The sequence below is a fragment of the Acomys minous genome (assembly GCF_964271855.1).
Source record: "Acomys minous genome assembly, chromosome: 1".
Taxonomy (NCBI): Eukaryota; Metazoa; Chordata; class Mammalia; order Rodentia; family Muridae; genus Acomys; species Acomys minous.
The window spans coordinates 18,565,460-18,589,367 of record NC_140483.1 but is presented as its reverse complement, the minus strand read 5'-3'; the positions used below and the strand labels follow the sequence as shown (position 1 = coordinate 18,589,367).

Genomic DNA, 23,908 nt, shown 5'->3' with positions numbered 1-23,908 from the left:
GGAGCTGGGGCCAGGCATGTTGGTGCATACCTTTAATCCTAGCACTCAGGAGGCAGAGGCAGGTGGATCTCTGTGAGTTCTAGGCCAGCTTGGTCTACAAAGTGAGTCCAGGACAGCCAAGGCTACACAGAGAAACCCTGTCTTGAAAAAAAAAAAAAAGGAAGGAAGGAAGGAAGTTCAGACACAGGAGTGTAGCCTGAAGATGACGTCATGGGAGGAAGCATTGCATAGCCAGTATCTCTTCCCATCTCCATTCTTAATTTTGAACTCCTATTGTGTGAGAGTGGGCAGAAGGCAGAAGGGGGTAAGGCCGGGAGTTACTAGCTGGACTGTGTCCCAGTCAGAATCCCCAGCCCTCATCCTCCATCTGTCTTCGTTCCAGGTCATGCTTGCAGCTCTGCCTTGTGTTTTGCTGGTGTTCAGTTTATCCTGTCTGCTCAGGAAGCTATCAGTGCTTATAAAGATGGAAAGAGAACAGCCAAAAGTCATGCGCGTAGCTCCTAAGTCTAATGAAGGACAGTATATTGTCTGGAGAGATGGCTCAGGTTAAGGACCCTGGTTCAGTTCCCAGCACCCACATGGCAGCTCACAACTGTCTGTAATTCCAGTTCCAGAGGATTTGGCTCCTCAGACAGACAGAAATGCAGGCAAAACACATCAATGCACATAAAAATAAATGTCTTTAAAAAAATCAATTATCTCCAAGGCAAGCATGGTGGTGCATGCCCTTAATCCTAGCACTCAAGAGGCAGAGGCAGGTGGGTCAACAGACCAAGTTCCAGAACAGCCAGAGCTAAACAGAGAAACCCTGTCTCCAAATCCCAATAACAATAAGTAATTGTAAGCCTGGCACAGTGGTGCATGCCTATGATCCCAGCACTCTGAGAGGCAGAGGCAGAGGCAGGTGGATCTCTGAGTTTGAGGCCAGCCTGGTCTACAAGGCAAGTTCAGGACAGCCAGGGCTACACAGAGATCCACCTGCCTCTGCCTCCCTGAATGCTGGGATTAAGTCATAGCTTATCGGTAACAGATTCTATGCTGCACTTGGAAAGGATCGATGTTGGGTATCCACCAGAGAAGATTACTTGGACAAGGGTTTAAGCCAATAATAGAAAGTCATTTTTAGCCGGCTGTTGGTGGACCACACACTAAGGCAGAGACAGGCAGATCTCTGAGTTTGAGGCCAGTCAGCCAGAGCTACCCAGAAAATTCTATCTCAAAAAAAAAAAAAAAAGTGGGGAGGGGTGCGGGAGAGATGGGTAAGAGGTCTCTTCTTCCAAAGGTCCTGAGTTCAATTCCCAGCAACCACGTGGTGGCTCACAACCATCTACAATGAGATCTGGTGCACTCTTCTGGCCTGTAGGCACACATGCAGGTGAATACTGTATAAAAAAAATAATTAAATCTTAAAAAAAGAAAAAAAAAGTCTATTAATCAGAAGGCAACTTACACTGGATGTTCAGGATCCCAGTGTATCACTGAGCCTTTCACAGGGTGAACTTCTAAAACAACAACAAAAAAAATCATATTCTGGGTTGACATTCAGTTAACAAGAACAGTTGGCCAGAATTGAAACTATAGAAGCCAAAAAGCGAGGTTAGTCCATTTAGAGACTTCCCCAGACTACAGACTTGGATGGAGTGGACCTATGTTACAGTTTTGGCAGTTGCTGCTGTCAATGTGCTGAATTTTACAGCCTGAAAGGTACTTCTGTCATAAAGTCAGTCGTACAAATGGGTGGGGGCGGGGCTGGGGGGCGCTACTAACATCTGGGACCTTGTTACAATCAAAAGGAGTGAGCGCAGCCTCTGTCCTGTAGAGCCTATCAGATGCGTTCAACCTATGGTCCTCTGGCAGCCTCTGATAGCTACAAATGTGGCCCAACACACAACTCTAAACTTCAAGTCCTATGACATTTTCTTTCTGTCGCTTTTTCGGTAACTTTTTTTGGGGGGCAGTGTGTAGATAACAATGACCTGTTGCAGTATCTAAAGGTTGGGCACACCTGCGTGAGAGGTGCTCAAGTTTTGTCAAAGATCATACACTGGGCTTGTGAGATGGCTCCACAGGTAAGGAAGGGCTCATGCCACCAAGCTGGAGGGCCTGAGTTACATTCTGGAAACCCCTGAAGGCAAAGGAGAGAAATGGCTCTGACCTCCATCCATGCACCATGGGAGAAAAAAAAAATATTTAAACAGCTAATTGGTAGGGAGAGCTCGAGGCTGCCAGGCACTATTTCATACACTAATCAGCTGTATAGATGTGGCTGAGCTAGGCAGCAGCTAGGATTGCCCAGCCCCCAGAGTACATGGCGTCCTAAAGGAGATTCTTTGCCTTGTACCATGCTGCTTCTTCGTGCGATTTCAGGCTAGTTAACCTACAGGCTGGGCCTCAGCTTTAAAATCTGTAAACTGGGTTGTTAGGTGGTGTCTTAGCTAGGGTTACTATTGCTGTGATGAGACACCTTGACCAAAAAGCAAAGTGGGGAGGAGAGGGGTTATTAGGCTTACACTTGCATATCACTGTTCATCCTTGAAGGAAGTCAGGCCAGGAACTCAAACAAGCCAGGAATCTGGAGGCAGGAGCTGATGCAGAGGTCATGGAGGGGTGCTGCTTACTGGTTTGCTCCCCATGGCTTGCCCAGTCTGCTTTCTTACAGAACCCAGGACCACCAGCTCAGGGATGGCCCCACCCACAATGAGCTGGTTCCTCCCCCATCAATCGCTAATTAAGAAAATGTCACCCAGTTGGATTTTATGAAGGCATTCTCTCAGTTGAGGTTCCCTCCTTACAGATTAACTCTAGGTTGTGTCAGCTTGACATAAACCTAGTTAGCACTTGATATACAAATACATCATTATTAAGCCATAGCCCCTCCTTTCTTTTTGTCCCCAAGATCTCACATTAAAATCATAACTAACGTTAAAACCCCATAGTCTTTTTTTTTTTTTTTGAGACAGGGTTTCTCTGTGTAGTCCTGGCTGTCCTGGACTCTCTGTGTAGACCAGGCTGGCCTCGAACTCACAGAGATCCACCTGCCTCTGCTACCCGAGTGCTGGGATTAAAGGCGTGCGACACCACGCTTGGCTAAAAATCTCATACGCTTTACAAATTAAAGCACGTTAACATTTCAGCCTCTTTAAAATAGCCAATCTCTTTAAAAACCCAAAGTCTTAAAAGTCAAAGTCTCTGAACTGAGGACTCTATTACAATGAAAATTAAGTTAAATACCAGCATTGTGCAGAGGTACCCAAGAACTTTCCCACAGCAGGCTGAGAGAAGACATACTGCTCCCCTCTCCTCAGGCTGTCCTACTGCCAGGACGCCTGAAGTGTTGAAGCACTGATGATCTGAACTGAGATGGGTGAAAAGTGAAAAATACACACTGGGTTTCAAAGATTCAGGATGAAAAAAAAAAGTACAAGTTTTTTGTTTGTTTGTTTGTTTGTTTCCTTTAACATAAAATCAAACAAAAACCAAAACCTGTGTAGTGTACTGGTGTGGTGGTGTACACCTTTAACCCAGCACTTGCAAGCCAGAGGCAGGTAGATCTCTGTGCATTCAAGCCCAGCCTGGTTTACAGTGTGAGTTCCAGGACAGCCGGCGCTATAGAGAGAGAACCTGTTTCAACAAAACAAAAATTAAACCCAGCTATGTAGAGACTAAGGCAAGAGGATTGTTTAAGCCTACTGGAAGATGCTGCCGCAAAAGAATTATAGAATTCTATACCTATATCAATTATATACTGATACAATCTTATTTGTATCTATTGGGGTAAGTAAGAGATGTTACTAAAACTATTTAACTTTTATATTATTTTTCTTTTTTGATGTAAGTACTAGAGAATTTCGCTTTTTTTTTTAATTTGGTCCACACTATAAGTCTCTTAAGTTTCTCAAAAGGCTGCAGGAGTTGAAGTGCAATGGCAAATGTGTGGACTCTCAGAGGCTAGTGAGCTCAAAGGAATCACCCAGAGCCTGGTCCTGCCTCCTGAAGGGACCTCAGCAGTACTTTGGGGGATGCTGGGGCTCAAAAAGCTGAGTCCAGGCAAGAGAGAAACAGGGAACCTAGGTGAGAGAGGCCACTGCCTGCAGGTGATCTGAAGTACTCTCTGCACCAGATTGGTCAGAGAGAAGGAGGTACTCTTGGCAGTCAGAGGGATGCCTCTGACCCATGCAGGTTAGTGATTAACCAGAGGCCACTCAGTCCCAGGGCTCCCAGATCTACCTCTCACCCGCTACAGACAGGCTGTCGTAGCCTCATTGGTAACCAAGTCAGATCATGTACGAAAGGATAAGGTCATAGACCAGAGCAGATGGGCAGCCAGCTTACCCCTAGTCCTTCCCAGGGATGTTGTATCTGAAGCTTTACTTCCTGCTAGAGATGAGCTATGGGCTGGCTGAAGCTCTTCCCCATCCTCCCTACAGCAGTCTGCCTATAGGGCTCCTGAGGGCTGGGGCTAGGCCAGGAAGGCCAGACCACTGGTAACTATAGTAAGATGCGTTCCCAGGGGCTTCCTTGTGTGGATGTCTCATGGGAACTTGGCCCCATCTCTGCAGCCACACCAATTTGTATCTATCTAGGCAGTAGGTTCTCATGGTTATTTTAGAAGTCTTGGTGACCCAGCCATCAAACCATACAAACATCATATATGTTGTTGTGGAGTGTTCACCAGAGAAAATCACTTGAACAGAGGTTGAAGCCAATAGAAAGTTAATAGCCAGCTGGCGACTACTATACTGGGTGTTCGGGATACCAGTATTGCCTGAGCCTTTCTCAGGATGAGTTTTAAGTACAAAACCCATGTTCTGGGTTGATATAATTTAGTTAACAAGAACAGTTAGCTGAGAGGCTGGCACGGTGGCGCACACCTGTAATCCCAGCACTCTGGGATGCAGAGGCAGGTGGATCTCTGTGAGCTCCAGGCCAGCCTGGCCTACAAAGCAAGTACAAGACAGCCAACCTACACAGAGAAACTCTGTCTTGAAAAACAAACAAACAAACAAAAGAACAGTTAGCCAGAAGTGGAATTATAAAGGCCAAAAAGCAAGGTCAGTCAATTTAGACTTTTCCAGCACCATGGACATTTTTTATTTTCATTTTGCCAGATGTTTCTATGTTCTGAGTTTTACAGCCTGAATGGTACTTCCTTCATAGACTCAGTTATGCTAAGGTCCAGGGTACTACTAAGATCTGGGGTGCTAGCTAAGCAGTGGTGGTGCATGCCTTTAATCCTACCACTCAGGAGGCAGAGATGGGCAGATTTCCAGACAGCCTGGTCTACATAGTGAGTTTCAGGACAGCCAAGGCTATGTAGAGAACGCTGTCTGGAAACAATACACCCTCACAAAAGAGACCTGGGGCCCTGTTACAATGCATATGGCACCCTCACTCCGAATCAAAGACATTCCTGCACCCTGACCCCTCATGCAGAGTCAAGTACCCCAGTACCCTTCCCCACTGAACACAGAACTTCCCTGGGATGTGTGCAAGGGCAGCTCTGAGCTTTCTCCATCCTTATTTTTTAAATGTTTATTTTTATTATTGTTGTTGCTGTTGTTATTATTATTATTATTATCATCATCATCATCATCGTCGTCGTCGTCGTCATTAGTTTTTCAAGACAAGGTTTCTCCATGTAGCCTTGGCTATCCTGGACTTGCTTGGTAGACCAGGCTGGCCTCTAACTCACAGTGATCTGCCTGCCTCTGCCTCCTGAGTGCTGGGATTAAAGGCGTGTGCCACCAAGCCCAGCTCATGTATTTTATTTTTAGTGTGTGTGTGTGTGTGTGTGTGTGTGGTGTGTGTGTGTGTGTGTGTGCATGTGTGTGTGTGTATGTGCATGAGAGAGCAGTTGCCTTGAGAGTTGGAGTTAATAGGTGGCTGTGAGCCTCCTGATATGGGGGCTAGAAACTGAGCTCAGGTCCCCTCTGCAAGAACAGTAAGCATTCTTAACAGCCGAGCCATCGCTCCAGCTGCCCTCCCCCTTCATTAGTGACACTTTCTTCTCCCCATCTCTAGTTCCTATCAGCCTCTCTTCCCTGGTATTTTGAGGAGCACAAAGTGTGTTCAAAGCAGTGTGAGGACCTCAGAGGCAGGCTGTGACCCAGCCGGATAAGATGCTGATGGGGGGCAGAGATAAGACACCAGGGATGCTCTGGGGTCCTGAAGTATGGGTGGGGGGGGGGGAGTAGCTCCTAAGTTCTGCTTCAGTGAAGAAGGCCTGTGGTGCCCACACTCCTGGAGATGCACTGGGCTGCACTTGCAGAGATAGCTCTGACCCACTAAAGGCCTGGAGATCCAAAGACGCACCTGGGAGCAGCCATGAGATCAACTTCCTTAGGATGTGGAGGATGAAAAGGCACAAGTTAACTAAGTGGAGGGTGGGAGACTAGCATCTCTGCCTGTACTTGGCATCTGTACATCAGTCTGGGTTACCTCGGGCCATCTGCTTACTTTTACACACAGGGAAGTTAATCACTTAAAGTGTGACTATGTAACTATATAAAAACCAGGGATACCTAACCCATTTCATCTCTTTTAAGGCTGAAGCCACAAAGAATCCGTGTCCTAACTCAGCAGTCACCTTGGATTGTGGGAACACTGAGGCCTGGCAGAGTAGGTCAAATGGCACAGAGAAGAGTAAATGAGGCCTCAGATTGTCCCCTCAGGCAATGACAGCCATTCAGAAATGAAGCAACTTTTGTTTTTGTTTGTTTGTTTTTCAAGACAAGGTTTCTCTGTGTATCCTTGGCTGTCCTGGACTTGTTTTGTAGATCAGGCTAGCCTTGAACTCATAGAGATCCACCTGCCTCTGCCTCCCAAGTTCGAGGATTAAAGGCGTGCGCCAACACACCTGTCCTTTTTTGTTTGTTTGTTTTGAGGCCAAGCCTTTTGCATCCTAATCTGGCTTCAAAGTTGTCATGCAGCCAGAGGATGGCCTTGACCCTTCTGATCTTCTGGTCTTCACCTCCCGAGTGATGGGATAACAGGCACATTGCACCACTGCTGGTTCATGTGATGAGGGGGGTTGAACCTAGCCCTCCCACATGTTAGACAAGCATTCTTCTGACCAACTGAGCTAATATGCAATATCTCACTCATCGAGACCGCCTCCTGGTCCTGAGCCGAGACAGTGGTGGATGGGACTAGACATTGACTAGGACTGATTATACACAGCCTTGCTTCAAATCCCAATTCTTGTTGTATTTAAACCTAAAGCTAGGTGGAAAAGAAGAGGCTGTGAGTTCCTCCCATAGCCAAGTACTTCCTGGACAACATTTGAGACTTATGAATGTCAGTAAATGCCTTCCTCCAAGACAATTTGTGTAGTTAATGGCAAATAATACACTTCTCTCTCCCTCTCCCTCCCTCTCTCTCCCTCCCTCCCTCTCTCCCTCCCCCCTTCTCTCTCCAGGGTTTCCTAGACAGTCCTAGACTTAATTTATAGACCAGGTTGACCTTGAATTTATGGAGATCCTCCTGCCTCTGCCTCCTGAGTGCTAGGATTAAAGGTGTGCACCACCACACCTGGCTGATAATACCTCCCCACCCCCTTTTTTTTTTTTTGGTTTTCCAAAACAGGGTTTCTCTGTGTAGCCTTGGCTGTCCTGGACTCACTGTATAGACCAGGCTGGCCTTGAACTCACAGCAATCTGCCTGCCTCTGCCTCCCGAGTGCTAGGAATAAAGGTGTGTGCCACCGCACCAGCTGATAATACACTTGAGCTTCCCTTGGGCAGCCCCATCCTGAAGCCAGAAAATGCAGACGTAATACACCTGAAGCTAGACGAATGTAAGTAATAACGCTCCCTTGAATGAGACAGTCATTTAAATACAGAGAAGCCTTCCCTCGGCACAGTTGCTTTGCTCGGCTGAACTCACGAACGGCGGCGTCTCTTTCCCTCTTCCCGTCTTCCTTCTCCAATACCTGTCTGCTTGCCCAGACACTCACTCCTACCTTTTCTCTGGGCCCAGACTGGCCTTCATCTGGAACTGCAGGCATGCGCCACCATACCCCAAGTAAGCATCACTGTGTCTAACGGGCAACATTACCTGATCACCTAGGTTGCATTCTGAGATAGTTTGTGCTTCACTCATTTCCCAACTCAGAATCTGAACATCAACTTCTTAAGCAAACTGTTAGTGAAACAAAATTAGCATCTGGGGCTGCCTGAATCCAAATATTGCGTCATGTGAGTATTAGGATGCTTCCCATTCTATGAGTGAGGTTACACGTAGCGACTCGGCAGCATCTGTGGCCTTGCAAGAGGAGCCTCAGTGGTGTGGTGAGAATGGAGGTTGATATCAACGAGCCTAAAATGAAGGAATTGGGACACAGTGAAAAAGATAATTCCTCACAGAGTTTTGCAGCAAACAGGACCCAGGGGACTAGTGAGGAGTCATGAGCTTCCTTGGTACCAGCAATTCAATAAAAAACAAACAAAAACAAAAACCCTCCAGGAGTCACGTTTCAGTCCACAGAGGTCTCTTTGGGCCCCTCCTCAGCATCAGGATCTGGGGATGAGAAGGAAGGACTTGGTCAGGGAGTCTCCAGAAATGAGAAGGATTTTCTTCTTCCAAGAGCAGCATGCTAGCTCCACCTACTCCTCTACTGAGGAAGGACCAGTCCATCCCCTGTTCTGAGGACTGTCCTCAGAAGACCCAACCTTAGTCAGGTGTGCTGAGATTTTGTTAGTTTTAATGGAGGCTCAGTTGGAATGGTATAGCCCTGGCCTGTGATTTGCATAGCTCCAGGACCATGTCGTTGAATGTAAATCAGTCTTTTGAGGGAAAACCCTGTGAAAGGAAAGGCAGGCTTTCTGGACATCTTTCCTAACTCTGACTAGGAGAGCTGGAGGGCCTCAGCGCCTTTGTGACTGTTAATGCTAAAGCCTCAGCTAATGTCCCACCATGGTTTTAAGCCTCATTCATGTTTTTTTTTTTCCTTCCAGACAGGGTTTCTCTGTGTAGACTTGGCTGTCCTGGACTTGTTTTGTATACCAGGCTGGCCTCGAACTCACAATAATCCGTCTGCCTCTGCCTCCCAATTGCTGGGATTAAAGGCATGCACCATCACTGCCCGGCTCATCTTTGGCCTGGTTGTCAGGCCCTGGAATATTGGCTGACTGGAGAAGAGGGTCTATAGTTGACTTAGAGAGGGCATTCCTATTAATTGCATCAAAGATGTTTTCAGGAGGCCATAAGGGTTAATAGAACTGCTAATTTGTTGTTGTTTTATTTTGTTTTTCTGTTTGTTTGTTTGTTTGTTTGTGTTTTTTTTTTTTTTGAGCAGGGCTTCTCTGTGTAGTCTTGGCTGTCCTAGATTTGTTTTGTAGACCAGGCTGGCCTTAAACTCATAGATATCTGTCTGTCTCTGCCTCTGCCTCCCTGAATTCTGGGAGTACGGACATGGACCATCTTGGCCAGCCCAGAACTGCTAATTCTTGACTCTCCTCTGAACACTCTTTTAATTAATCAATTAATTAGTTAATTAATTTTGAGGCACAGTCTTAATATGTAGCCCAGGCTGGTCTTCAACTCACAATCCTCTCACCTCAGCCTCTGAAGTATGGGATTACAATATTGACCGACACTTTAGCCTATAGCTGAGCTGATGATAAAAATGCATATCTCCAAACTATTTTTATTTTGTTTTTGTTTTTGGAGACAGGGTTTCTCTGTGTAGCCTTGGCTGTCCTGGATTCACTTTGAGGACCAGGCTGGCCTTGAACTCACAGGGATCTGCCTGCCTCTGCCTCCCAGGTGCTAGGATTAAAGGCGTGCGCCACCACCGCCTGGCTCCAAACTATTTTTATTTGTTTTTTGAGACAGGGTTTCTCTGTAATAGCTCTAGCTGTCCTGGACTTACTCTGTAGACTAGGCTGGCCTCAAACTTACAGAGATCCGCCTGTCTCTGCCTTCCAAGTGCTGGAATTAAAGGTGTGTGCCACCACCACCCAGTATCCAAATTATTTTTGTTTCATTGATTGAGAACATTTTACCATGAATGCCTGCTAGATTGTGGTATGATAAAGTCTTCTAAGTGAATTGGGAGAGCAGTCTAAATTTGTAGGTCAGAGTAGGCTTCCTGGAGGAGATGCCTCAATGGGTAAAGGTCCTTTGCCCACAAACTGACGTCCTAAGTTCAATACCTGGAACCCCCATGGTAGAAGATAAGCAAAGCAACTCTTGAAAGGCATCTTCTGGCCTCCACATATGCATGATGGTACATGGATGCTCCCCCAGCAATAAATATGCGGTTCAAAAACTGATTTTAAAAGGGAAACAGAGCAATTTGAGTGGCAGGAAATATGACATCTTGACAATTAAAATCAAGTCACGTGAAGAGACAGGATGAAGGAGGCTGCAACAGTCTGGACCTTGGAGTTGCATTGGCATGACTAGGCTTCACATTGTGTTTATATTTTGAGATAGGACCAGCCACTTAGAACCCAGACTGGTCTCAGATTTACTACATAGTGGAGGCTGGCCTTGAACTTCTGATTCTTCTGCGTTTACCCTCCAAGTGCTAAGGATTACAGACATGCATGTCCTTGTCTTCCGTTTCCGTGACAGTCTTGCTATGTAACTGGGATGGTCTGGTATTAACTATGTAGCTAAGGGTGGCAAGAATCCTAGGATCACAGGCATGTATAACTACACCTGGACTCTCTTTTTTTTCTTTTGGTTTTCAAGACAGGGTTCCTCTGTGTAGCCTGGCTATCCTGCAATTCAAACTGTAGACCAGGCTGGTCTTAAACTCAGACATCTGCCTGTCTCTGCTGTACTGGGATTAAAGACATGGACCACCACTGGCTGACTCTTCTCTTTTTTTAAAGTCAGGTTCTCAGTATGTTTGCCAGGCTTTCCCAGTACTGCATAGTTTAGGCAGGTAACAGATTCCATGGTCAATGGGTGTGGTGGCACACGCCTTTAATCCCATCACCTGGGAGCCGGAGGCAAGTGAAGGGCAGTGGGGTCTAGAGAGCTCCAGGCTATCTACACAGCAAAATCCTGCCTCAAAGATGGATAAATAAACAAACTCAAGATCTTCTTTCGTCCATATATTGAATGCTAGAATTGCATGCATGTGCCATCGTGCCCAACTTAGATTTTTTTTCCTTTCTTTTTCTTTTCTTTTGTTTTTTCTTTCTTCTTGGGTTTTTCGAGACAGAGTTTCTCTGTGTAGCCTTGGCTATCCTTGACTTGCTTTATAGATCAGGCTGGCCTTGAACTCACAAAGGTCTACCTGCCTCTGCCTCCAGAGTGTTGAGATTACAGGCCTGTACCACTGCACCTGCCAGGCATTTAGATTTTTTTTCTAAAGGTGAGATAAAGGCATTAAGATTTTTTTTTGGGGGGGGGACAGGGTTTCTCTGTGTATTCTTGGATGTCCTGAACTACCTTGTAGACCAGGTTGACCTCAAACTCACAAAGATGCACCTGTCTCTGCCTCCCAACTGCTGGGATTAAAGGCGTGTGCTGCGGCCGCCGCAGCCACCACCACCACCACCACCTGGCAGCATTAAGAATTTTAAGGTGGGATAACTCATGAGCAGAGTTAAAGCTTAGGAATAGTTTAAGGTGTGTCTCAACGACTTTAAAGGAGGGATGCTGGTGGAAGACACTTGGCATTTCTTTCTCCAGAGAGTCACTACCCTTTAAGGAACTCTAGGAACTTTATAGGTGGCCCAGTACTGTGAAGAGGTTTAGAGGGAAGTAGGAGAGATACATTGCCAGAAGTTCACACGGCTAGAGCAAAACCTGGACTCCGGGGGGAGTGCAAACCTTCAGGATGTCTTGCACCCTCTTCCTGTGCCAGCGCTGCAATGAGCCCCTCAGACTCTCACAGGAGCTCCTTGCGCTGCAGAGGGCGCCCTCGGAAGCCCGGGATCATGTCAGCCCCTCCACAGAGATGCCGGTCTCTGAGGAACCAGAGGCCAGCACCTCCTGCGCGTCTCACCCTGACGGTGGCGAGAAGTCCCAGGAACGTGTCTTTACTCTGCTTGGTGAGTTTCTCTCTCTGAGATCTTTGACCATTCTCCAAAATACTACTTTAGAGACCGCTGAAATCCTCTCGGGCCAAAAGGATGTGGACCACCCGCTGTGTGTGGACTGCACCGATAACCTTCTGATGGAACTAGACGCCAAACTCACTCTCGCTGAGTCTGACATCCAGACCTACAGGAGCTTAGTGGAGAGAGAGCTGATGGTAACTGACGAGGAGAAGCAGGCACTGCACCAGAAACTCCAGGCTGAGCTGTCGTGTCTGGAGCAGGAGGAGGCAAAGCTGGCTCAGGAGCTGGAGGACGTAGACCACCATCACACAAGAGTGGCCGCTGACCTCCAAGCAGCCGAGGCAGAGAACAAGAAGCTCCATCAACAGGAACAGCAGTACTGGATGGAGTATTCGGCCTTGAAGATGGAACAGCTGGAGCTGATGGACCAGCTATGCAGTGTAGAGAACCAACTGGCGTGGGCCCTGAGGCAGCAGCGGCTCTTGAAAGAGACCAGTATCTTCAATAGCGCGTTTACCATCTCGGTGGAGGGTCCCTTGGGCGTGATCAACAATTTCAGGCTGGGCTGCCTCCCGGGACTCCAGGTGGGATGGAATGAGATCAACGCCGCCTGGGGACAGACAGCCTTACTGCTCTTCAGCTTGTCCAAGAGAGCTGGACTGCAATTCCAGAGGTACCAACTGGTTCCCCGCGGGGCCCATTCCTACCTAAAGTCCTTGACTGGGGATGAGGTGCTGCTGTTGTTTTCCGACGGGAGCCACAGCGTCTTTTTGAATAACAAGTTTGACTGCGGGATGAAGGCCTTCCTGGACTGTCTGGAGCAGTTCGTGGAGAAGGCCGAGGGATGTCTCTGCCTGCCCTACAGGATCCACGTGAACGAAGGCGTGATGGAGGATGCCTGCGGCAGTGGGGAGCGCTACGCCATCAGGACCCATTTGAACACCGAGGAGGAGTGGACCAAGGCCCTGAAGTTCATGCTTACCAACTTGAAGTTGATTCTTGACTGGGCTTCCCTAAGGTATTGGCAGCACTAACTATTTATGGAAATACCATGTATTTGCTCAGAGTGACCTGGATGTCACTGCTGCTTGGCTTTCCTAGCGGTCGTGGGATGAGATTGTTCGGGGGATTGAGTTTTGTCGTTGTTGTGATGTATAGCATAAGCCTTGCCTTTCCATCTCTGAGACGGAAAGACATTCATCAATAAATGTCTACATTTTCTTAAAGGGTTAAAAGTGACAAGTGCAACTTTGTGCATGTGTGAGTGCAAGAGAGAGGATTGCCCAAAGCTCAAGCTAGCCTGGCATTCAATATTGGCATGCTTCAACCTCTATTATGATGGAATTTATTCGTCGATACATAGAACTGAGAGGCGTCTCTTAGTTAGCCTGTGTTATGTTGAGATTACGGTTTTCTCAGAGACGTAGTCTATATAGCTCTGGCTAGCCTGGAACTCTCTTGTACATCAGTCCGTGCCCTACTTTACAGAGATCTACCTGCCTGCCTCTACCTCCTAAGTTTTTGGATTGAAGGCTTGTGGCACCACACCCAGGACTTTCTGTTTGAGATTAGTTTTGAAGGCTATGGATACAGCTCAGTTAAGTTTTTGACTGGCATACATGAGCCCGTGGGTTTGATTCATCTATTTTTTTTTTTTTTTTTTTTGAGACAGGGTTTCTTTGTGAAATAGCCCTGGCTGGCCTGGAACTCTTTTTGTAGACCAGGCTGACCTTGAACACACAGCGATTCACCTGCCTCTGCCTCCCTAGTGCTGGGATTAAAGGAGTGCATCAGTATGCCAGTCTGATCAGCTAATTTTTTATTTAATTTTTTAAAAGGCTTATTTATTATGTATACAGTGTTCCACCTGCATGTACATCTGCAGGCCAGAAGAGGGCATCATATCACATTATAGATGGTTGTGAGCCACCATGTGGTTGCTGGGGATTGAACTCAGGACCTCTGAAAGAGCAGACAGTGCTCTTAACCTCTGAGCCATTTCTCCAGCCCTCAGCTAATTTTTTTTAAAGCAAACACCTTGCCTGATACTGCAATGTCAGTGCAGTCCAGTGCCTGGAATATCTGGCAATAAGTTGGGACTTTGTAATCCACTACAGTGTCAAAAGGTGGGTTCACTGTGGCCACTAGTTACTACAACAAAGTAATCTTCCCAAATGGGGTGTAGAAGTGATGGGTTCAGAGAAAGCTCCAGGATGGAACGGAATCAGTGAAAATGCCCCTAGTTTCCAGGGAGACATACTGTTCTTTTCTGCTCATCTGTGAGGTGGGGACAGTTGTACTCTGAAGTATTATTGATTACAAAACCAAACGGATAGACAGTAGAGTACTTGACTTCATTTTTCTCAGTTTTTGTGTTAATAGCATTAACATGTCTTTAAAAAAAAAGCTTAAGGAGAGAGATTATTGCTTTGTTTTGTTTATTTATTTGTTTTTAGGACAGGATCTCTCTACATAGCCCTAGTTATCTGTCCTGGAATTTACTATGTAGACCAGGCTGTCTTCAAACTCACACAGACCCACCTGCCTGGGGATTAAAGGCGTGCACTTGATAGCGTTTGAATCAGTGACTCTTAATGTATTAAAAGCTGGGCTGGGCGGGGTTGGAGCATGCCTTTAATCCCAGTACTGGGTGGGTGGGGGTGTCACTGAGTTCGAGGCCAGCCTGGCCTACCAAGCTAGTCCAGGACAGCCAGGGCTCTGTTACACAGAGAAACACTGTCTCGAACAACCTCCTCCCTCCACCCCCCACGCCCCCACCAACACACACAAAGAGAAAGGATTGTCTTAAGGCCTGGCATGATGGTGTGGTGGCGCATGCCTTTAGTCTCAACATGCAGGAAGCAGATCTATGCGACTTCAAGACCTATTTGGGCTGTAGAGTCAGTTCCAGGTTAGCTAAAACTATATAGTGAGAGAGGAGGGAGGGAGGGGATGGGAAGAGAGGGAGGGAGAGATAGCATCGATTGGGAGAGGTCCGCTGAATATACCTCCAACTTCTTTACTTTTTGGGACAGGGTCTTGCTAAGTTGCTCCAACCAGCCATGAACAGGACTCACTATATAGTCCAGGTCTGGAAGTCCCTGATCCCCCTGCCTCAGCATCTCCTGAAAGATTACAAGTGAGTGCCTGCTCCAGACTGAAGCGGCATTCTGTTTTAGCGCATTAGCTGCTGGCTGCTCTATGTTCCCCTCTTAGGCTCTCTGGGATGAATTAACATAACTGTTTATCTTTCAGCAATGACATCCTATAAAGATACAATCACAGTCACATTTGGGAAAGAACCTATTTCAGTGGCCAGAGATTGTTTTTATCCTGACCCTCACTTTGCTTATTCTAGTAATCTTAGACCCTCACATCCCGCCCTTTAATTCACCAGCAAGCACCTCTTTGGATGATGTCACCACGAGCGCTGGTTACCTTAGTAGCACCAGCCAGAAGTCTTGCTCCTCAGTTTTTCTGAGAGTCCGCTAGCGTTCCAAAGAAGATGAGTTTATTTTTCTGTAATCTCATGCCTTAATATTACTATTTGCTGTGGTGAAAGACCATATGGTGACCAAAAGAGCAAGTTAGGGGAGGAAAGGGCTTTTTGGCTTATATTTCCACATCACTGTTCATCACTGAAGGGAAGTCGGGACAGGAACTTGGAAGCAGGAGTTCACGCAGAGTTCTGCTTACTGGCTTGCTTCTCATCATGACTTACTCAGTCTGTTTTTCTTCTGTTTTTTTTTTTTTTCCAGACAGTTTCTCTGTATAGTTTTGTCTGTCCTGGACTTGTTTTGTAGACCAGGCTGGCTTAGAACTCACAGTAATTTGCCTACCTCTGCAAACTGAGTGCTGCGTGATTAAAGGCATGCACCACCACACCGGCTCAGTCTACTTTCTTATAGAAGCCAGGACCTCCAGCCCAGGGCTGGCACCACCCATGATGGACTGGCTCCTCCATCAATCACTAAATAAGGCAATGTCCTGCAGATTTGTCCACAGCTCAATATTTTGGAAGAATTTTCTGTTAATGCTCCTTCCTGATGATTCTAGCGTGTGTCAAGCCCAACATTTATATGTGATTTTCCACTTGGCTAAAGGGAATCTTTATGATGTTTATATAAACTCACCATTTTTAAAATTGAGTTCAGCAGCCACAATGCGGCTCTCCAAAACTTAAAGAAGGTCGCTACCGCCCCCTGGTGGTAGTTGTCGGTTCCTACAGTCATCAGCAGAGGCCTGTGGGCTCTGAACTGGCTGGCAGAGGGCGCTACATCAGATAGGTGGCTGTTATCACTTGGGAAGAAAAGACAAGTGACTGGGTAACTTTGAATCGAAGGGTGCAGATCCCACGTGGCCTGCTTAGAAGCTTTCTTTCTGCTTTGAAGCCTAGGAAGATTTTATTAAGGTATGAAGGACCATCTGATGCCAAAACTGCTGCCCCTCCCTGGGCAGCATGCTCAAGATATGTGCTCCATAAGTTGATCATAAATTTAGATGGGTCAGGATGCACAGGGGGGAAAAATCCATCCTGTTGATTTCTTTCTCAGGAGCTGCCCGCTCCTGGCCATTGGAATCATCTGAGAATCTTGAGAAACCGGGGGTTTGGGAGGCGATTCTAAGAGACCTGGGGTATTTTACATTCTTTCAGGCTCTGAGGTGATGCTGATGCTGCCGGCTGTTTGACCAAACTCGGAGCGGCCTCCAGACCAGTGCTTCACTCTTCATTCAGAGCACACTTGACAACGTTGGCAGGCAGTTTTGGTGTTACGATACACCCCCGTTAGATACAGTCCAAGGATGCTATAAAAACATGTCATCACCAAGAATTATTTTCCCAGATGTCTATTATGTAAAAACTTGGAGTCTCTGCCCCAGACTGGGTGTTGTATGATGTAGATCTGACTCCTGTGAGCCCAGCTCTAACTAGGAAGCAGTTTTGGATACAGACACCACTGTTTTTCCCATCAGTGAAAGGAACCAAAAGACACAGAAACCTCCTGTACCTCCCTGATAAGCTTCAGGAAGTCTTTTGTTGTTGTTGTTGTTTTGTTTTGTTTGTTTGCTTGGTTGGTTGGTTGGTTTTTTGAGACAGGGTTTCTCTGTGTAGCCTTGACTGTCCTGGACTCACTTTGTAGTCCAGGCTGGCCTTGAACTCACAGCAATCCGCTTGCCTCTGCCTTCCAAGTGTTGGTATTAAAGGTGTGTGCCACCAAGCCCGGCTGTTGTTTTGTTTTGTTTTTTGAGACAGGTTTTCTCCATGTTAGCCCTGCCTGTCCTAGACTCGCTTTGTAGACCAGGCTGGCTTTGAACTCAGAGATCCATCTGCCTCTGCCTCCCAAGTGCTGGGATTAAAGGTATGTGCCACCACGCCTGGCTCCAGGAAAAGTCTTGAAGAACAAAATCTACAAACAGGCCTAGATCAGATGGCCTACTACCTACGCTACTCAACTTTCTTTGATGCCGTGGGGAACTCCCTAAAATAGTTCTGCTCCATGATCGTAAGGGGTTTACTTGGTCTTGGCATGGTGCTTAAATAGACTTATAGTCTCAGAGAATTCAAAATGTCCGTGGAGAGAGGTCAGTCATTAAATGCACACTGACCGCTGCTTGTGCATTTAGGAAATTGTCAGGGCCTGCACATGCTCTCCTGGTCCCCAAATATATTATGGTTGCTTCAAAACATCATGTATAAACATATTGTGAGGCTACAGAATGGATACCCTTTGTTTTATAATATCAGAGCTGGGAGAATCCACAAAGGGAACATTAATAGAGATCACAGGATAAGAACCTAGGTGAGAAAATTGACCTTATGGTCAGAGGGAATCATGGAATTAGCTTTAAAACACATGGCTTACAGTGAGGTTAATTACTCAGCTGGGAAAATTTAACAGAAAACCATAAACAACTTAGATGCAAAGTGATACCATCCATAGCATGAAAATTGCCAATTAGTTTCAGTTGTGCGAGTGGGCGCTAAGAAAAGAAAAGGCTGTATCCAGATGAAGCGTGGTCTGAGATTGTCTCCTGGAGATGGTCAGCTACTGTCTTGGCTTCTTGCATCTCATGTTCTCCAGCAGTTGCTTTAAAGGATTTGGAGTGCAGCCACTGTGCTATAAGAGGCGCCTCGCAGTCACTCCAGCCCTCAGTCCTGCTGGGCCCAGGCTTCAGTCTGGAATGCCTCCAGATGGTTCCTGCTGTCAGTCCCCCAAGTCAGTACAAAGTCTTTCGTCTCTTCATAGCTGAGCCCCCCCAGACACACGTGAGCAGAGGCTAGATTTCTCTGTGCACAGTGACATGCACATGACCCAAAAGCTCACTGTCATCCCTTCTGCCACAGGCTCTGAGCCTGTCTGCAATAATAACTGCTTTTTGCTTTATGTTCCTTATGCTTTATGTTATGTAATGAACAATACCAACTCCAGCAGAGGGTCTAAAGGCATCCCTAGTACCCCCTACAGTCATCAGCCAAGGGGGCTAGGATGTGACAGGAAGCTACATCAGTGAGGGCCTTCGAGACACAAGAGCTCACTCAAACCTTTGCATTTGCAGTATGGCAACACAGTGTTCAACACTGGGGTTCCCAGGGAAACCAGCAAAGTGGAGAGAGCTGGCCACAAGAGGATGAGAGCTGGCTACACACGTTAGGCGGATGTCAAGAACTCAAGCTCTCATGCTCAGAATTAACTGGAGGAAGAAATTCACTGGCTCAGGAAACAGTGGCAAGATGTGTCCAGACAATGAGTCTGGGAGACAGTGTTGCATCTTAGTATATGCCAAGGATGCTTGAAGGAAGAGTGTGGTGTAAAGGAATTTTAATTCAGAACATGGTTGCTTGCTTGGGCAAGAGATCATATCCAAAGGCCTTCTAGATCCATGTGATTTGGCTGGAGTCAGAGGCAAGCAGATCTGAGTTCAAGGCCAGCCTGGTATAAAGTTTCAGGTAAAGAAAAGCTTAGGTACGTGTCTTTAACCTCAAACGATGAAGGTAAAGTTAGTTTGTGGAAGGAAGCACCATGTTTGAAAGTGATGTCTATGAGTGGCATAAAAAGTGGCAAATCAGAGAAAGATTTGACATAATAGAATATGCCCAACTCCGCCGAGAAGAGAGAAGAAAGAGGCAACGCAGAGAGAGAAGAGGCAGTTTTACCAGGAGAGGTTTTTTGTTTGTTTGTTTGTTTTATTTTGCTCTGGGTTTTTGTTTGTTTGTTTGTTTGTTTTGTGTGTGTGTTTTTTTGAGACAAGGTTTTTCTGTGTAATAGCCCTGGCTGTCCTAGAACTCTCTTTATAGATCAGGCTGGCCTTGAACTCACAGCGATCCTTACCAGGAGAGCTTTACAGAGAGAGGTTGAATGAGAGAACAAGCTGGACACAGGTGAAGACAGAACAAGCCAGAGAGTGAGAATGGCCCAGGAGATTAGAAAAGATTATTGGAGTTAGTTTGAGGCCAAGCAGAGCAATTCAAAGGCTGAGAGAAAAGCCAGATTATATAAATCAGCTGAAAGAGGAGTTTGAGCCAGAACAGCTGAGTTGAACCAGCCAGCCCAGAGCTTAGTAAGAACAAGAAAGGGTGAGCTTATTAAGCAGTAAGTCTCAGAGGCTGAAAATGTTCTAGGCCTAGGTTAGATTTTATGGAGGCTAGAAGCTTCCAGGACTAGGCCCAGGTTAGCAGAAAGAGGCAGTAAACCTCAGAGATAATTGAAATAGGAGAATAAAAGTTCTTTTTATAGTGTGGAGAAGCTGCCTGGATCTGACACATCAGAGGGCCGCGGATCGTGTCTATCACTTCTCTGTCTGAACAACAAACAACCTTGGGGAGAAATTTTGTTAGTGTTCCAGAGGGGATAGTCCATCATGGTGTGGAGGATGTGCCATAGGCAAGGAAGGCAGGGCAGCGTGGAGCGAGACCTTCATCCTCATAAAGGAAGAAGAGTACGAACAGAAGTGAGGCCGGCCTATCAAACCTCCAAACCTGTTCCAGTGATGCCCTGCCTCCAGCAAGGCTCACCCCCTAAAGCAGGGGTTCTCAGCCTGGGAGTTAAAGATGAGATATTTACCAGTCATAACTTTATCAAAATTACAGATATGAAGTAGCAACAAAATAACTGTGTGGTTGGGGTCACCAGGACATGAACTGTGTTAAAGGGTTGCAGCTTTAGGAAGGTTAGGAACCACTGCCCTAAATGTTTCTTAACCTTTTCAAACAGGAGCACTAATGGGGGGGTCAAATATTCAAATACCAGAGCCTGAAAGGGGCATTTCTCTCTTTCTTTCTTTCTTTCTGTTCCCTGGACTCCTTTGTAGACCAGGCTGGCCTTGAACTCACTGCCTCCTGAGTGCTGGGATTAAAGGCGTGCGTGTCACCACACCCGGCCCATTTCTTATTCAAATCGCCATAGATATCTATTAACCACCACAGGAGAAGCAGGAGACAGGAGAACCAGGGGGGAAATGAGGATAAACACCAGCCAAGCACCTAAAGGAGAAATGGTAGGGAAAGTGTGGCTTCTCTGGAACTCAGCTGCCTCACAAAGTTTGTCTCCTCCTCAGCATGCTGGTTCGTGACCTACGGCTTCCTCCTAGTCTCATCATGGGTTCCACCTCGCCATCACACTGGGATTTCTTTTTTATTGTTCTTGTATTTGATCAATTTTTTTTTTAATCCTGGCTGCTTTTATGTCAATTTGACACAAGCTAGTTATCTCCAAGGACGGAACCTCAAATGGGGGATAAAAGCCTCCATGAGATCCAGCTCTAAGGCATTTTCTTAATTAAATCAATGTGGGAGGGCCCAGCCCGCAGTGGGTGGTGCTATCCCTGGGCTGTTTGTCCTGGATTCTAGAAGGAAGGAGGCTGAGCAAAGCTATAAGCATGCGTGCAGGCAGCACCCCTCCATGGCCTCTGCATCAGTCCCTGCCTCCAAGTTCCTGCCTCCAGGTTCCTGCCCTGATTGAGTTCCTGTCCTCACTCATTGCTGCTGAACAGCAATGTGGAAGTGTAAGCTGAATTAACCCATTCCTCCTCAACTTGTTTTTTGTTTTGTTTTTTTTTTGTTTTTTTGTTTTTGTTTGTTTTTTTTGTCATGGTGTTTCATCATAGCAATAGAAACCCTGATTAAGATACTTTTCCTCCCTGCAAGAATTAAAGTTAATTTTCTGAGACCTGACATCTTGTCTACCATGTTTATTTTGGCCTTTTTTCATTTGATTTTTAAAAACTGATTAGTCAGGCTGGAGAGATGGCTCAGAGGTCAAGAGCACTGGCTGCTGCTCTTCCAGAGGTCCTCAGTTCAATTCCCAGCAACCACATGGTGGCTCACAACCATCTATAATGTGATATGATGCCCTCTTCTGGCCTGCAGGTGTATATGTAGGCAGAGCACTGTATACATAATAAATAAATACATCTTTTTGAAAAATTGATTAGTCTTGTTTTATTTGGCTTTCTTTTGTTGCCTACTTTTAAAGGTATTTTCAGTGCCCAGACTAGCTTAGCACAATAGTGCTCCTCATATTGTGGTGATTTCCAGCCATAAAGTTATTTCATTGCTACTTCATAACTGTAATTTTGCTACTCCTATGCATCCTAATGTAGATATATTCTGTAATCTGATATATGACTCCAAAGAGGTCACAACCCACAGGTTGAGAGCCACTTGGCCTTATTTGATACTGAGATACACCAAATACTCAGTAAGCTTACTGACTCTGAATAAAACTCTCACTTAGGCAAATGCTTAAAAAATGCTCCAAAACTCAGCTCAAACCGTATTCCCTGTAGAAAATCTTTGGTGACCAGTGCCCTCCACACACACCAGGGATGCTCATTTAAGTAACACTGCATGAAAGAGCTCACTGCTAATGTGCCCTTGACACGACTGCACCCTCTAGTTGACATTTGTTGGTGGTGGCCTGGAAGGGCACGTGCCTCTCGAGCGAAGGTCCGAGCACTTTTGGCGTCGTGGTGGAAAAAAGTGAAGCAGCGGGTCAAAGGTTCCCCCACTCCCAGTAACTGGGGTCTCTGGGCTGAAAACTGTGGAACACTGAACCAAGATCCATGCCAGAAGATCTCTGGTTTAGTCCCGAGGTGTGGGAGAAAAGATTTCTCCGCAGTAAGAGGTCGCTGCTCTTTCAGCTGGGCTGTCAGCACCAGGCCAGATAGCAGCAGGGAGCTCAGGGCTCTACAACCTGAGCCAGGTGGCATCGAGGGCCTTACCTGACTGAAGTGAGTCTATCGCAGAGTCGGGCACGGCAGCAGAAGGTTTCAGCCTCTAACTGTGGCAGAGGTGGTTCTGCTGTGGCTGCTTGACGAACAGTCAAGTCCCGGGTCCAGCAGCAAAAATTCTTTGTGGAGGAGAGGAGCCTTCTTTCCCCTAGAATAAATGAGTCTCAGACGGTCATTGATGAAGTCGACGGTGCGTCCCTCTTTATTTCATGTGAAACGGGGACTTACAAACTTTGGGCAGTAGGAGGGGCTTTGAGGATGAATGTGTCATTGGCTGGGACTACGATGCTTCATTAGGTGGGTGATGAGAGAAGTCCAGTTGGGGCTCCGTCTCCCATTATTTGGTAATTTCATTTAGATGACCTTTGTATATGTATATGTTAAAGGAAGCGTCTACTGTATTAGGTTTCCAAAGGCCCCTCAAATGGCCTTTAGTTTTGTTGTTGTTGTTGTTTTTTGTTTTGTTTTGTTTTTTTGGTTTTTTGAGACAGGGTTTCTCTGTGTAGTCTTGGCTGTCCTAGACTCGCTTTGTAGTCCAGGCTGGCCTCGAACTCACAACAATCTGCCTGCCTCTGCCTCCCGAGTGCTGGGATTAAGGGCGTGCGCCACCACGCCCAGCCTGGCCTATTCCTTCACTCATCTCTCCCCTTCCCATTTGAATTCTGTGTCTCTTTGGACTGCAATATGGCAGAGCTTGGGAAAGTTAACACAGCCCTGCAGTGTGCCCAGTAAGCACGATTAATCTACCTCAAGTTAAATGCAAACTATTTTTAGTTCTTTTTTACATGGATGGAAAATAATCAGCTTATAAGATGGAGGGCTAGTTATCCCACGCCCAACGCAACATTAGTATTCACCAATAGATACCCCCACATGTTGTCATAAGCAGCGACAGCTGGGGCTTCTGCTTAGTTGAGCTTCCAAGGCACCCTGGCACAGCCCTAGCAACAGCGTCTTCTTCATTCCTTGGCAGTAGAGCAAGTCCATGTGATGGGAGAATGTTCATCTACAAAGAACTTATCCTGGGCTGGAGAGATGGCTCAGAGGTTAAGCGCACTGACTACTCTTCCAGAACTCCTGAGTTCAATTCCCAGCAACTGTCCCGTCCAGCAGGACCAGTAATTACGGGGTCGCGAGGGGAGCCATACCTGGGGGATGGGACGGAAAAGAGACCAAGTAGCATTCCTATCAAGGTGTGTTTATTAAATCAAAAGCAAAAGCTTATATGGGGTGGAGGCAGGGGCTAAGGGGGGGGGGGAGGGGGGCGAGAATGCCTCCAGATGATGCCATCAGGGGAACATCCTGTGGTTCATCTCGGAACACTATCTCTCGGAAAGTCCCGAGCTATCCTGCTGAACAACATCTACAGGGGGTGAAAGGAGGAAGTTAGCTTTGGAATGGGGCATCAGTATTTTTCCATAGCCAGTAGATTCTTTTAGCCTTGAATGACCCTGGGCTGGCTCCGAACAAGCAATTACATGGTGGCTCACAACCATCTATCATGTGATCTAATGTCCTCTTCTGGCATGTAGGTGTACATGCAGGCAAAGCACTGTGTACATAATAAATAAATAAATATTTTTTAAAAATAACTTATTCACTATCTGACTGTAATCCATGAATTCCTACCACTCACCTCTCCTCTCATATAATCAACAG

At 46.5% G+C, this 23,908-nt stretch overlaps 1 protein-coding gene across 1 annotated transcript; it reads left to right on the top strand.

Moving 5' to 3' along the window:
* The first annotated feature begins 11,384 nt into the window (after positions 1 to 11,384).
* On the top strand, positions 11,385 to 13,245 carry BECN2 (beclin 2). The gene has a single exon (XM_084780171.1). It carries the CDS (start codon positions 11,797 to 11,799, stop codon positions 13,051 to 13,053), a length of 1,257 nt encoding a protein of 418 aa, XP_084636297.1. The 5' UTR covers positions 11,385 to 11,796; the 3' UTR covers positions 13,054 to 13,245.
* Positions 13,246 to 23,908: the final 10,663 nt, after the last annotated feature.

Excerpts from the sequence above, each read along its gene's own strand:
- BECN2 (XM_084780171.1), top strand. The coding sequence starts at position 11,797 with ATGTCTTGCACCCTCTTCCTGTGCCAGCGCTGCAATGAGCCCCTCAGA.